We start from the raw sequence: 14,231 nt of genomic DNA on the forward strand, positions 1-14,231 counted from the left end.
TTTGTCTCTGGGAAGAAGTTGTGGTCCTGACTGAGGGAGAGGGAGAGATTGGGACCCTGGGAGCGGTGAGCCCTGCCCCGCTGTGGCGCTCAACTCGTCCACCTCCCACAGCCTCAGCATAGGCAAGTGGGTTGGGGCTGGTGTGGAGGGGCTCACCCACCCCACTCGCTGCCACAGCAGCGTCAGCCAGAGGGATAAACCTTGCCACCGCAATTCTGCAGCCTTTGGCAATAAAGTCTGGACAGCACGCGAGGGATGCTTGGCCGAGCCAGTGCAAAGTCCCCAGCACAGCATCGCTTCCCCCAGCCTGGAACCCGAAAAGCCTCGGGTAGAGGCACACTGCATTTTTTTTTTCTTCAGGGTTGCAGGTAAAGGACACCTTTCCCATCCTGATCTGCCTCTGTGGGGTGGGGTGGGCTGGTCCAGCACCCTCATGGGTTCGTTTCAAATCTGCTCCTGCCTGGCCGCTGGCAGGGTTGGGCAGGCTGCAGGCAGGGGGTGACATAGGGGGTTGCAATCTCTTGCCATTGCCAGGAAGGGGCAGGTCTGAGCCCGGTGGCCTCCCTTCGTGCGGTGGGGCTCAGGCTTCCATTTTCTTTGCATCCTGCACCAGCGCCCACTTGTCCAAGTGCTCTGAGCTCTTGCCTGCACAGAGCACTTGCCAGCCTCGCCACGGGGGCCAGGTGCCTGTCACTGGGCTTCCTCGCCCCGCTGCATGCCCACCTCTGTTTTTCTTCCTCACAGTTCCCTTCATCTCTCCCTCTTCCTTAAACTGCCCCATCTGACTTCCTCTCCTCCTCCCACCTGCAGGCTCCCAGCACCACGAGCTGGACAGGCCTCTTGCTGGCTCTAGGGTGAGGATTTTGGAGGGCTGAGATGCAATGAACACTGGGGGGTGAGAGCGTGACCGTGTCCCCCTGCTCGCAAGAAGCTGAATTTGAGAAGCCTTTGTAGCTCTGGCTCCCTTGCTATCCACTCAAACGCGCCTGGGGGGCAGAAGATGTAATCTTTACCAGTGTTTCATATCCAGCATTGGAGCCGTTTCAAACGCACATGCTGCCGCTTCCCTGCCAGCTAGGAAGGATTTCCTGCCATTACTGAGCAGAGCTTAAAATCGATTTTTTTTGCTTTCCCTCCACTGCTCCTCTCGGCTCAGCCCCTGCGTAGCCAAGGCACCGGCATGCCTGGGCAGGGGAGGGGGCACGGCACGGCTTGTGTCAGACGGGCAAGCGCGCTGTCAGAGCAAGGAGAAAGCAGGTGCCTGAAGTATCTTCTTGATGAGTGGTTTGAGGAAAAGTAATGGTAGGTGAAGATTAGGTGTAGGTATTTATTTCCCAAATGGATGGTGTGGGTGCGCGGGGCAGGGGGGCAGGCATCCCACGGCTGCTGCCTGCAGCAGTCGTGTCTGGGGTGGGAGAGCAGGACAGCCACCCTCCTGGGGGAGGCATTTGCCAAGAGTTGGAAGGTTGCTGCTTTAATTTTTAGGAGAAAGGCAAGGACCCGCCAGCAGCCCCAGAGACCCTCCCAGGGGATGCCTGATCGCGAGGTCTTGACCCTCAGGGTAACGAGGGACCCTTTACTTCCAGCCTAAGCATCTCTCGGGAAAGATCCTCCCTTGGGCTGTTCCTGGAGGAGCATCCCCTTGCTCTCGGCTCCCACCAGGACGCTTTCAGTTGCTCCCGAGCCCAGGCTGTCCCCGGGGCGCCCCGGGGGTGCCCCTGGGTGTCCCCCCCCACTCCCGCTCAACCCCCACCGCCCGGACCCCCGCACTGGCAGCCGGGGTGGGGGGATGCTCGAGGGGGTGGGGGGGGGTCCCTGAGAGGGGCAGGGCCGGGCGGGGCTGCACGGCCGAGCCGGGGCCGGGGCGGCGGCGGGGGCGGTGCGGTGCGGTGCGTGCGGCGCCGCCCGGCAGATATAAGCGCGTCGCGCCGGGGCCCCGGTGCCGGTGTTGCTGCCGGTACCGTCCTTCCCCGCCGGCTCCCTCCGGGCCGTCCGTCCATCCCTCCCCACGCGCTTTGTTTTCTCGCCGTCCGCGGGCTCGGGCCCCCCACGCCGCTGCCACCCTGAAGTTTCTGGCAGTGCTGCTGGCGGCGGGCATGCTGGCTTTCCTGGGGGCCATCATCTGCATCATCGCCAGCGTCCACCCGGCCGGCACCGCCGCTCCCGCCGCCGCTCCCGCCGCCGCCGACAATGACTCGGCCGCCGCCGCCCTCCTGCCCGCCGCCGACAAGGGGCTGGGGGCGCTGCACGGCCCCGCCGAGGCTCTGGCCAGCCCCGGGCCGCGCCTGCCGGGGGCACCGCCGCCCCCGCCGCTCTTCAGCCGCTTCGTCTGCACGCCTTTAAGCGCCGAGTGCCCGGCCACCGGTACCGGTACCGGCTCCGCCACCGGCCCCGGTCCCGAGGAGCTGCTGGCGCTGCGGAGCGCGGCGGCCCAGCTGCGCCGCACGGCGCTGGAGCAGAAGGAGCGGATCCGCATGGACCAGGAGACGATCCGGGAGCTCACCGGAAAGCTCAGCCGCTGCGAGGGCGGCCTGAGAAACCCCCCCGCCGCCGCCGCTGCCGCCCCGCCCGCCGCCGCCGCCGGGCTCCGCGCCGCCCCGCGCCCCGGTACCATGGGCCACCCCCCCGCCGAGCCGCCCGCCGTGCGGGAGCTGGAGGAGGCCGTCCGCGCCCTCCAGGACCGCATCGACCGGATAGAGGTGCGAGGGATGCTCCCGGGGGTCGGGCGGGGTGGGGGGATGCTCCCGGAGGACGATGCTCCCACGGGTCTTGGGAGGACAGCCCCCCTCTCTTACCTCTGCAGCAGGGAGGTCCCACGGGGCCAGGGCTGCCCTGCTTTCCCCCCAGCCTGCACCCAGGCAGGGCGCCTCGCTCGCCCTGTGGCACCTGCCAAGGCCTCTGCTGGAGCAAGGGCAGCAGGTTGTCAGCTCGGGGCCAGATTCTGCCCTTTAGCAGAAAGGTAAATCCCTTACGAACGGGACATCTCACAAAGCAAAGCGCGGTGCCACCCGCCGCCAAGCGCAGCACCCCTTCCCCGCACTGTTCGTGGGAGCTGTAGAGAAGGGGGCAGCCGGAGCCACTTGCTGTGCCCATCACTGTGGCATCGGGCCGTTGGCACTCGGGCCGTGGACCCTCAGTCCCCACCCTATAGCATCCGTGCAGGATGTGCCCGGTGGGCTGAGCCCTGGCCTGGACACAAGCCAGCGGCACCAAAGGCTCTACAGTGACACCTGTGACGGGGCCCGTCACAGGGCACACGTGTGTGTCAATTTATTTGGGCTGATATGGGCTCAGCAGTCACCCGGACCTTGGCAGACTTTGCAGGATACAGCCAGGGCAATAGTTTGGGCACATGAGAGCTGCTGGAGGGGAGTTGTATCGTTTCCTGAGGGGGGGTTGCTCCAGGTGTCCCATCTTTTCATGAGGGTTGTGCTGTCCCCTGAGGTCTGCCAGGGGCCAGAGCCACCTGCAAGGAACCTCCTGCAAGTCCTCAACCTCCTCATCTTCCCGTTTGGTTCCCTGTTGCCCTCTCCGCTCCTCCCCGGAGCGCGGAGCTGGGAAGGGGGGTCAGGCAGCACCCCAGGAGGTCCCTCTCCCCAGCTTTGCCCTTCTGCCCTCCCTCACTGCAGCCATGTGGGCACAGTTGTGGCAGGCCACGGGTGGAAAAATTCGGAGCCACTACGGTCACAGGCTGAGAAACAAGACCAGGAGAGAGCGTTATTGTAAATGGATGGAGATATGAACAGGGACAGAAAGACGGGGAAAGGCAAGTAAACACATGCACACGCGCAGGGAAAGAGCTGGAGACCGGAGGAAGCACCTGTGAGCTGCCAGGGTAGTGCACATACATGCAGGAAAACAAACACCGAGGCACGCCAGGCACGCATGGGGAGACGGGGACGCACAGCCTGGCTTAGCACAACGCCCAGAGCCCGATGCAGCCAAAGGGAGAGACAGAGCCATCCCTAAAAGCCCCTGCAGCCCTAAACAAACAGATTCCCATGAGTGGGATAACATAACCGAGTTAAGAAATGCATGTGCAGACAGCAGACGTGCTCACCCAGAAACAAAGAGGGGGGAAAAATAAGCCCCTGCACACACATACCCGTGTGTGCACAAGGAGCGGGTAACGCATGGTGGGACGGTGCCCAGCACATCAGTTTGAACCCTGGGGAGCTGCTCTCTGGCCTCACTCTCCTGCTTCTCCATAGGGCAGCATCACCTGTGAGCTGCCCTGGCCCCTTCTCCCTGGGGTTTCTGGTGATTGTGGGAGGTTTGGGATGAAGGAAGGTGAAGCTCACGAGGGCTGGAGCAGGCTCTCATGTACGCCTGGGGAGCCTGAAGTAATGCTGGGTTAAGGCTCACACACACACACACTGATAAGATAAGCAGGACATCACCAAAAATGTTTCCTTTGGTGCTGCCGGGGACCTGAGGGTCCCAAGGGTACTCTGCAGGGGAGACACAGCACCGCACCCCGTGGCTCAGCGAGCACTGCAGGCTCAGGAAATAGGGCAGCGTGTCGCAGGTGGGCTGGACTTCGGCTGACCTGGCTCCAGCCTGCAGAAATGCACTGGCTGGGCCGGCCCAGTGACAGCCACAGCCTGGCCAGCCGAGCCCTGAGGTCACACCTCGGCTGTGCAGTGGTGGTTGCCTCTGGCCCCCCCTCCCAGGCTTGCCATTGCCCCGCCACACACGAGCAAACACCTAAAAATGGATGGTGGAGTGTCCTGCACCTCTCCATCCCGCATGGCTCCATCTGTCGGCCCTGGGAACCTTCCTGGGGTACCCCATGGCATGGGGGACACCCCCAGCCCCAGCAGCTCTCCTGAAGCGAGGCAGTGATCACCCCAAAAGGTGAGCTGGATGGGGACAGTCCCCAGGTGGCTGCCAGCATCCCGGAGACTCTGTGAAACCCAGCGGGAGGGAAGGAGGGAGAGGAAGCCCTGGCAAAGCCCAGGGGTGGCTTAGTCTCAAGAGAGGGATGACACAAAATGCTGTGGGCCCCCCTGGGAAGGCTGCACCCCAGGGCATCTCCCCGGAGGCACTGGGTTTGCCGGCAGGGAGTACTGCTGGAGGCTCTGGAGCTGGGATTGTGGGGAGGGGGGCTGGCGGAAGATCGCCGATCTAATCTGGGCGCTCTTGGCCCTGGCTGTAAGGCATAACAAGATTTATCAAGGCGCCGAAAAACCTATTAAGTCATTTGATTCTCAAATTTCGTGGCACGGCAGCAAGGTTTCCTGGGGGGATGCAGGGAGAGCCCCCATGGGCTCACTCTTTGCCCTCCACTGTTTTGGCAAGGATGGGCAAGCACCAGCGTGGTGTTCACATGGGGACATCTTCCATTACCTCCTCCTAACCCCACAAGCCATCGCTCGTGCTTTGCTCGTGCACAGCAGCCTGGCTGGGCTTTTTCCTCCATTCCCGTTTTTGAGCTCCGTGCATGCTCACGTCTGTATTCTTGGGTGCATCTTGGCACACAGAGCCGGCATGGGGGCGGGGCGGGGGGCAGATGATCCTTTTCCACACTTTTAATTACTGCTGCAAATGGCAATGGAGAGGTTTCAGAGGAGGGAGGGAATTGCCTCAGCCCCCTGGGCTGTGCCAGGGTGCAGATGCCCTCCTTGTCCCCATCACCCTTTAGAGGGGAGCTGACCAGGAGTGGGGACAGCCCGATGGACCCTAGAGGGGTCTCAGCCTCAGCAGAGCTGTAACAGCCTGTTTGGTTCTCAGCCGGCATGCGGCCGTGCCAGCCCGGCTGTGCCGTTGTGGCTGGCAAGCTGGCAGCTGGCAGGAAACCCACAGGTAAGGGCATGGAAATGGGAGTGAGCTGGCTGCCTCCCGCCTCCGTCTCTGGCAGAGTGGGGATGGACAGCCCCAAATCATGCCCCAGGACAGCCCCAGGTCCCGCGCGAGGTTTGAGGGGGACGGGAATCAGCAGCGAGTTCTTTTGCGAGGAGGAGGAAGAGGGAAAGGCCAATGCATCCCTGCTTGCCCCCCACCCTGGGCAGACTCTCCTGAGTTTAATGACCCCTCAAGCTCCTGCCTGGGTCTGAAAGGGACCAAAAAGGTGACAAGGTCCAAAAAAAGTCCCAGTGTGGCAGGTGTGCCATTCTGCAGCAGTAAGCATCCCGCAGCGGCAGCCACGGGGGAGCTGCAAGCTCAGCATCACGATCCCTGGGGTGTGCCAGGGGCATTGTCCCACAGGCATCATCCTGTGGTCCTGCCCGCCCCATCCCAGCAGCTAAGGTGGGCACTTGCATGCCAGCAGCCGAGGGGGAGCAGCGGGGTCCAGATTTGCCGATGCATTAGTAAATGAGGCTCTGATCTCCTTATGTAAAGCAAAGTGAATTCACCGACCAAGGGCTATAGCCCGAGCGAGCGCACGCCGATGTGGCTGCCCTGGCTCCCCGCCTCCCCCTCCCCACCCCCCTGCCAGCTGCTGACATTTAATATGATTAATATTACCTGGCATCTTTCAATCTTTTTTGCTGGCTCCGGTGGCCAAAAAGCGTCGAGCGAGCCTCCCCCGCACCTGCTGCCCACTCCCCTACTGCCTGTGTGGCAGCAGATGGGAAGCTGGGCGCCTGCTGAACAGTCAGGGAGAAGGCGCTTCCCCCCCTCTCCCCTCCCCAAAGGTCACTGGTAGATAACAGCTGCACAGCTAGCATTAATAAATTTGCAAATAATTTGATTTGGGAGAAAGATTCTCAAGCGACAGCTCAGAGATGCGGAGGATGGTTAGGGGATGCAGCTCAGCTTGGCAGAAGGGGGATCACCTGGCATGTCCCAGCTATGGGATGGAGAGGTCCAGTCTCCTGTCTGGTTGTGGTCTGGCTGCAGGAATGGGGATGGTGTCCGTTGGGATGCTTCTGGGATGATGGGGTGGACCCCAAACTCTGACAGATGAGGGTACCGCCTGCATCCCTTGCCACAAGGAACATGGGGCTGGCAGTGGTTTGGCCGGTTGTGTGGGTCCAGCTGCACGTGCCCTGGCTGCTGGGCTGGAGGGGCTGGGAAGAGCTGGAGACACGGACGGAAGGGAAAAGTCTCAGGAAAGGGGAAGGAGTTGAGCAAAAGAGGAGAGACAGCGTGTGTGTGCATGGAGGGGTGCATCAGGAGGAGATGCTCCAACGCCAGAGAAATGAAAAAGCCATAGGGGTAAAAGTTACAGATGGAAGAAAATAGCAACAGGGAGAGAAGCAGGAGGAAGGAGGAGGAAAAAAAAAAGCACTCAGTCATTACTGAATAATGTAGGGCAGGCTATCGGGGGCTAGTGAGAGTGACAAAAGCTCCCAGCCTTTTCTTTTTTCGTCATTAACAGATGGAGCCGTGCATAAAAGCAGGGACGTAGGCTCTAAACCCGCAGCTCGAGCAATCAAAGCGTGCGGCAGACGGGAGTGCGCCAGCCTCCGCCGCAGCCAGGCGGCCCGAAGGGATGAGAAAAGCTCTCGGAGCCTGCGGGATGTGGACAAAGAAGCGAAAGTGACCCCATCCCACCTGCGCTGCCCCCTGCCAACACAGCCAGCTCCTCTTGGATGAGTGTGGACAGCCCTGGGTGGGAATTACCCCTGCTGGAAGGATGAGAATTAACCTTTCCACTCACCTTTCCTTCCTGCCTGCCATCCCTCCCCTGCTCCTCAGCCGCCTGCACTGGTCACCAAGACACACTCCCCCCACCCCCCAAAAAAAGGGCTAAAGCCCCCTCCCCATCAGCTAATCCCTCCCTGGTTTACAGAAGCCAAAGGCACCTTTGCCAGGTGCTTTTCCCTTCCCAGAGGGGTTTTGCTCTCCATGAGAGCATCCCCAGTGCCTCTGGAGCAAGTTGGCAGCGAGAGCTGGCATTTGGTCAGGGCTGGCAGATGTCCTCTGCACAACTTATCTTTTCTTGCTGGGTTTTGTTCTCCACATTGTTTTTCCTCACAAGGCCTGTGGGTTTGTCCCAGCAGACCTGGAGGCTTCTCCAGACCCCAGGGCATTGCAGCCACCCTCTTATTTGCAGCCTGTGTGTGTTCCTGCCTGGTGCAGAGCTGTTTGTTCTCACACTGACACCATCTTCTCACGCCCCCTCTCCCTGCTACCTTCTCCGTGCTGTTCCCATCCGCCAAGGCTGCATCCTGCCTGGCCAAACCCGGCTTTCTTCTGGCCTTCCCCTCCCCTCTGTTGTTCATGGTAGCAAAGACTGGGGATGACAGGGGGGACATGCCCCCCTTGGATCTTTGTGTGTGATCATTGAGTCCTGTCCATCTGGGAAAGCAGGATATAGGGAAGAAGAAAAGGCTAGAAGCCACAACCACAGATGAGCATGGTGACCTCCTCCAGGCCGGCTCCAAGGCTGGGGGGGGCTGTGGCTGTCCAGATCAGCAGGGATGGCATCACCCCATGTCCCACCAGCACAAGCCATGTGAATGTCTAGGGCTGAAGCAGCCATGCAGATCCCTCGTGGTGCCAGAGTGACCGTGGTGGCCCTTTGCCTGACTGAAGGTATGGTAGAGGCCAAGGCAGGGGCCACCATGGCTGCTCCGGCACCTTCAGGAAGGTCTGGCAGCATGGAGAAGGTGGTCACCATCTTTCCAAGCCCATGGCAGAGAGCTTAACATCCCAAGGAGGTGGGGAAGGGAGAGGGCTGCTATTTATGGAGAAACCCCAAGAACGTGGCAAAGATCCACCTTCTCCCTTCCAGCCTGTTTTTTTTTTTTCCCAGCCAGGATAGGGTCTCCCAGTGAGGTGGGATCTGGGTCTTTGCAGGTACTGCAGTAATGCTTGGGAGCACCTTCGCCAGGCACCAGGTTTTGGTCTGGGTTTTAACTCTGATGTGACAAGATGTGCTCAATAATCTCAAGTGATTGGTCATGTCTTGAGGACCAGAGCACCTACCATTGGCCTCACTTCTCTGTGGTATCCTGATGGCCCGGGAGAGGCTGGCTTATGCTTACAGAGAGCTACCTGCCTGACTTGGCACGCGTGCATGCACCCCTGTGAGCTGGCTTAGCTGGGCTAAAAGGATTACAGCCCCATTATGTGATGTTAATGTGCTGGCCATGGCTCGAGCAGCCTCACGTGCGGTGGGGAAGGGGACCTTTAAGCTCCTTCCCATGTTGTTCCCTTCTCATGGGAGGCTGCCCGCGGGAGCAGAGCGAAGGCGTGACCTGAGCGCCCACGCATGCCATCCTTGCTCTGTCTCTGAAATGGCAGAAAGTCATTAAGAGCAGCTATGCTTCATTTTGCAGCGACTAACTCAATGGGGACTCTGAGAGGGGAGGTACAAAGTCAGCTGGAGGCTCTTGGAGAAGACCCCGCTGCAGATGTGGGGTTGTGGTCCCAGCACTTCTTGTGATGGTGAGGGCCAGACATGCCCTTATTAAACGTCTCACAGTGACACCATGCTGAGTTTTCTCTTTTTTCCTTCCTTTCACCCCTGTGGCCACTGCTGCCGAGTGCAGCAGGAGCTGCCAGCCCGTACCAATGGCTCAGGGCCCACCGCCCCAGCGCTTGCCCGCGACACCCTCCACACCAAGATGGAGCAGCTGGAGGAGCAGCTCCTCTCCAAGATCCTGACCTTGCAGAAGGAGCGCCAGGCTGCCAGCACTGACCGCAGCCAGCAGCAGCACGACATCGAGAAGGAGCTGAACTCCCTCCAGAACCGGGTGACGGAGCTGGAGCATGGTGAGTCTGGCCAAATGGGAATGGATGTGGGGTGGGGGGGCCTGGGACAAGCCACCCTCATCCAAGCAATAGGTGTTGACCCTCGTCTCTCCTCCCCATCCTTGACACGTAGGACCGCCAGGCTACAGCCCTCCCAGTGCCTTCAAGGTGACCATCCCAGTGCAGAACAACTACATGTATGCCCGCATGAAGAAAAGCCTGCCAGAGCTGTATGCCTTCACCATCTGCATGTGGCTGAAGTCCAAGGCCGTGGCAGGGCTTGGCACCCCTTTCTCCTACTCCGTCCCAAGCCAAGCCAACGAGATCGTGCTGCTGGAGTGGGGCACCAACCCCCTGGAACTGCTCATCAATGACAAGGTCAGTCCAACCAGAGTGGGGATGGGAGGGAAGCCCCTGCCCTCGTCTCCCTTGCTTCAACCCTCCTGGGAGATGATGCTCCTGGGGGTACTAAGGTGGGGGAGCTGGGAGGAAGGGACCTGGGGTGGAGCGGGGACGCAGAAGCATGATGAGGATGGGGAGAATGGCTCTCCAGGGTGGGGTTTGAGAGGGAGAGGCAGCACATCCAGATGCCTGTACAATTTGGGGTGCCACCAACATTGGGGTGCACTGCTTGCTCTGTGAGGGGCTGGGGGTACGCTGGGGGGACACTGGGGTCCTCTGGCAGTCCCACCGAGTGCTGGGTTCTTGCTTGTCTTGTGAAGGTTGCCCAGCTGCCACTGAGCCTGAAGGACAAGGCCTGGCACCACGTGTGTGTGGCATGGACCACCCGGGATGGCAAGTGGTCAGCGTACCAGGACGGTGAGCAGCGGGGTGCTGGCGAGAACCTGGCCTCCTGGCACGCCATCAAGCCCCAGGGTGTCATCATCCTCGGCCAGGAGCAGGTATGTGCTGGACCCCACCGAGGTCTGCCGTTTCATATCACGCTGGCACAAAGCCAGCCAGGGGGGACAGCCCCCAAATGAAGTGAGGGCAGGGGGGTGGCATGGGCAGGGCACACTGGCAGGGTGGGCAAGGGGCTCTCCTACCTGCTCATCCAACCTCTGGGCAGGCCATGTCTGCTCATCATCTTCTCTTCTTCCCTCTCCCCATCCTTCTATCCCCCATTTGCTCCCCTCCTTGTCTGCTTACATCTCCCCCACGCGTCCATCTCTTCCCTTTCTTGCTTTGGGCATCTTGCTCTGCTTCTCCCCCTCTCCTCCATGCTGTTTGCCTGGCGGATGTGCATCCCTTCTCCCACCCCATCCCTGTCCCATCACCTCTCCCGCTATTTCCCAGGACACACTGGGTGGCCGCTTTGATGCCACACAGGCCTTCGTGGGAGAGCTGGCGCAGTTCAGCGTGTGGGACCACATGCTGGCACCGACGGAGATCTTGGGCTTGGCCAACTGCACCTCCCACCTCCAAGGCAATGTGATCCAGTGGGACGACCAGGCAGTGGAGGTCTTTGGAGGTGCCAGCAAGGGGGGCTTTGCTGCCTGCGAGGAAGGGAGGAAGGCATGAGTGGCCCCTCACCCCCTCCCCAGCACCAAGGAGCCCAGCAGCGGCCCCAAAGGAGACAGCGGGAAGCCCCTTTCTCCCTTCCCAGACCACCAAGCCTTGTCACCGTACCAGGGCAATGCTCAAGACCCCAGTGCCAGCATCCTGGGAGGCTGGGGGGCCCAGCAGCCTCCCTTTTGGCCTCATGCCAGCAGCGAGGCTTGTCCCCGCTTCTGGCACACCTGCCCCTGGGTCTCGCCTTGCCCCACTTCTGTTTTGGGAGGACCTCGCCATACCCGCAGGAGTCTCTGGTACAGCGAGGGTCCCCTCCTTGTTGGCCCCAAAGGGGAGCGGGAAGGAGACCTCCATCTACCCCAAACACGGGCTGGCCTTGGTGGGATGCCAGCGTGCGGGCATACCCTGAGCTCATCCCCTTTCCTTATTTATTTATAGCGCCTCACTATCTGGTTTTGTGAGCCTGTACTCCAAATGGCCTTGAGCACCTTCCCCACTGGCCCCATCCCCTCTTTTCCTGCCCTCCTGTTTTTTCAAGCACAGCCCCAGGGAAGCTGAGGGAGGATGGCAGTGTCAGGGGTGGCACTCCCCTCCTGCACCCCTTCTCCTTGCCTCTGCTGCCTGTTCAGGCAGGGCTGCCCAAAGGGAGTCAGGCTTTTGAGGCAGAGGGAAGCAGAGTGGGACCCCCCCCCCAGCTGGGGGAGTCAGTCGGCCGCTGAGGGAACAGGGGGAAGGGGCAAAGCATCCCACAGCCCTGGCCTATGTGCCGTTAAGGGAGTGAAAGCAAGAAAAAAAAACCAAGATGGAGGATGGTGGTGACTGGAGGAGCCCTGCTGTCCATCCCCTGGCCTTTGGGACACTGGATTAGGTTGCTGCCCTCGTCTCCATCTGGGACCCCTGCTTTGAGCTGCTCCTGGCCAAGGACAGGGCCACTACCACCCTTGGAACTGGGGGAGTGATGTGGGGGGGCAGGTGTTTTCCCTGTGGAGTGCCTGAGCACACGCTGTGTCCACACTGCGTGGTCACCGATGTCTCGATACGTGAGTGTGTGAGAGTGTGTGTGTGTGTCTGGGGGGTGGGTGGGAGGGTTATTTCAGGGGTCTCATGGTTGCTTAATGTGATGTCCAGCTTCCAGTGCTCCCCTCTACCCCAAGTCCCAGTTTGCGCTTTCGGTGACGGCTGCCCCCCAGCCCGGGGGAGGCAAAGCAGGCAGAGAGGACAGCCCCGCCACCCAGCATCACCCACCCGCAGGGTCCCTGCCAGTGGTAGGGCAGCTCAGCTTGCTGGGGGTGATGTGGCAGGGACAGGGTGCACCCCTTGTGCCAGGTGGGAAACACTGTGACCTTCGTGCACCCCGCCGAGCTGCCCCCTCTTCCTCGCTCGCTCGCGCGCTTTCTCTAATGCACGTTCATGAAAGGGGCCCCTGACGTGCGCCCATGTTGGGATGTTTCTTTTGTAAAGCTGATTGTGAACAATAAACGTGATGTTTTCTGTTCGAGCCTCCCGCCAGGTGTGAGGTTGCTGTGGGGACAGAGGGGACCGGCTGGCCCAAGCCGAGGTGTCCTTCCCTGGGATGCTCAGGGTGACATCCCTGAAGGGACATGGCTGGCCCACAGCTGCGTAGGCAGCATTACAGAAATATCATCGCAAGGGTCTGGGTATCATTGCCCCATGGCGGGGGGTGTCACAGTTTGGGCACCTCTCGTCTAATCCATCATGGAGCAGCATGGGGTACAGGCTGCTGCTGGGGTCTCTGCGGAGAAGGAATTCCTATCCCCATGACAGGGAAGCAGAAAACAGTGGGAAATCATGGCCTCCAGGTCAGACCGTGATGGTGAAGAGCTCACGTGGGGTATAAATCTAATTAAGTACTAGTAATGAGTTTGTGACCTAGCTTGGCATGACTCTTGGAGCCACCTATTCTAGTGCAACCCGTGGCCAGGTCTGAATGTTACTTTTGCCCCTCCATGGGTCCTGTCCCTCCCAGGAAAGGCACAGCCTCACCCATATTTGGGGAAATCAAAGCATAAAGCCAGAGGACCCAGTTTTTCCCAGGGCCCTGCCATTGCTGGTGTGTCGATGGGGTCTCCTCGCTGAGCCAGAACCATCCCTAAGGGTCACGCTGCTCCTTCTGGAGCTCTGGGGCTCTCGCCTTCAGCACACCTCAAAGTTGAGAGTTTTTTTTGAAGAAAAAAAAATTTAACTCTGAGTATATACTTCAGCTAGAGCATACACTCAAGGGCTTTGCTGAGCAGGAGGCTCACCCCCACACCACTAACAGGAGGGGGTTCAACAGGTGACCTCTGCTTGTGCATCCAAATAATAGCAGCATAATTAGGAAGGATGGCACCTTTTGGAGGTGGAAATGTCCAAAATCATTGCTGGGGGTCACAAACTTAGCAGGAGGTGAAATAAGTGGGTACTGGTCCAGAAGACTTTCCTGTTAAAACTGCAGGAGTCCTGTGAGGGGGCTTTTGGGGCTGCCAGCCAAGGCAGAAGACCTGTGGGAGGATGAACAAGGATGGAAACAGACTGGACACTGATGTAGGGTATTGGCATAAAACCCATTCTTCTGGAGCTCAGAAACCCAGCCCACACTGAAATCTGTGTGAACCCCTGTCTCAGAAAAGCAGGAACAAAGGGACACCAGGAGATGCTTGGGCAGGGATTGCCCTCCACCTCCCCACCAGACTATGCTGGCACAATCCCAACCCCAGCTGTGTCCCCAGGATGTGTGGATCTGTCACTTCTGGATGGGAGAAAGGGGGGAGCCCGGCAGCACAGCTTCTGTGGGGCGACCTCCTCTCCCCACAGAGGGTCGCAATGAGTTGTGCAGACAAGGGGGACACAGGATGACTTGATATAATTTATCCACACATTTTAGAAACTTATGGCAAATGCCTTAGGCTCTTCAGGAACCAAAGGCATTACGGAGAGATTATAAAGTGGCTGGGAGACAGAAAATCAAGAATAGGAATAAATATTTTATTTCCATCAAATCACTGCCCTGACTTTCTGCAGGAAGAGACAGCCACTTCTCACCCATCCGGGGAGGAGGAGAGCAAGAAGGGACC

The 14,231-nt window shown here is 59.8% G+C and overlaps 1 protein-coding gene across 1 annotated transcript; it reads left to right on the forward strand.

Moving 5' to 3' along the window:
• Positions 1-1,894: 1,894 nt before the first annotated feature.
• NPTXR (neuronal pentraxin receptor) lies at positions 1,895-12,653 on the forward strand. The gene is made up of 5 exons (XM_064454135.1): positions 1,895-2,699; positions 9,444-9,666; positions 9,779-10,023; positions 10,368-10,547; positions 10,942-12,653. Exons 1-5 carry the CDS (start codon positions 2,097-2,099, stop codon positions 11,164-11,166), a joined length of 1,476 nt encoding a protein of 491 aa, XP_064310205.1. The 5' UTR covers positions 1,895-2,096; the 3' UTR covers positions 11,167-12,653.
• Positions 12,654-14,231: the final 1,578 nt, after the last annotated feature.

This window comes from Phalacrocorax carbo, chromosome 1, assembly GCF_963921805.1.
Source record: "Phalacrocorax carbo chromosome 1, bPhaCar2.1, whole genome shotgun sequence".
Taxonomy (NCBI): domain Eukaryota; kingdom Metazoa; phylum Chordata; class Aves; order Suliformes; family Phalacrocoracidae; genus Phalacrocorax; species Phalacrocorax carbo.

Bases quoted from the DNA above. Each gene is read 5' to 3' on its own strand.
- NPTXR (XM_064454135.1), top strand. From the start codon at position 2,097: ATGCTGGCTTTCCTGGGGGCCATCATCTGCATCATCGCCAGCGTCCAC. The intron at 2,700-9,443 runs GTGCGAGGGATG...TGCCGAGTGCAG, and splicing joins ACCGCATCGACCGGATAGAG to CAGGAGCTGCCAGCCCGTAC. The intron at 9,667-9,778 runs GTGAGTCTGGCC...CTTGACACGTAG, and splicing joins GGTGACGGAGCTGGAGCATG to GACCGCCAGGCTACAGCCCT.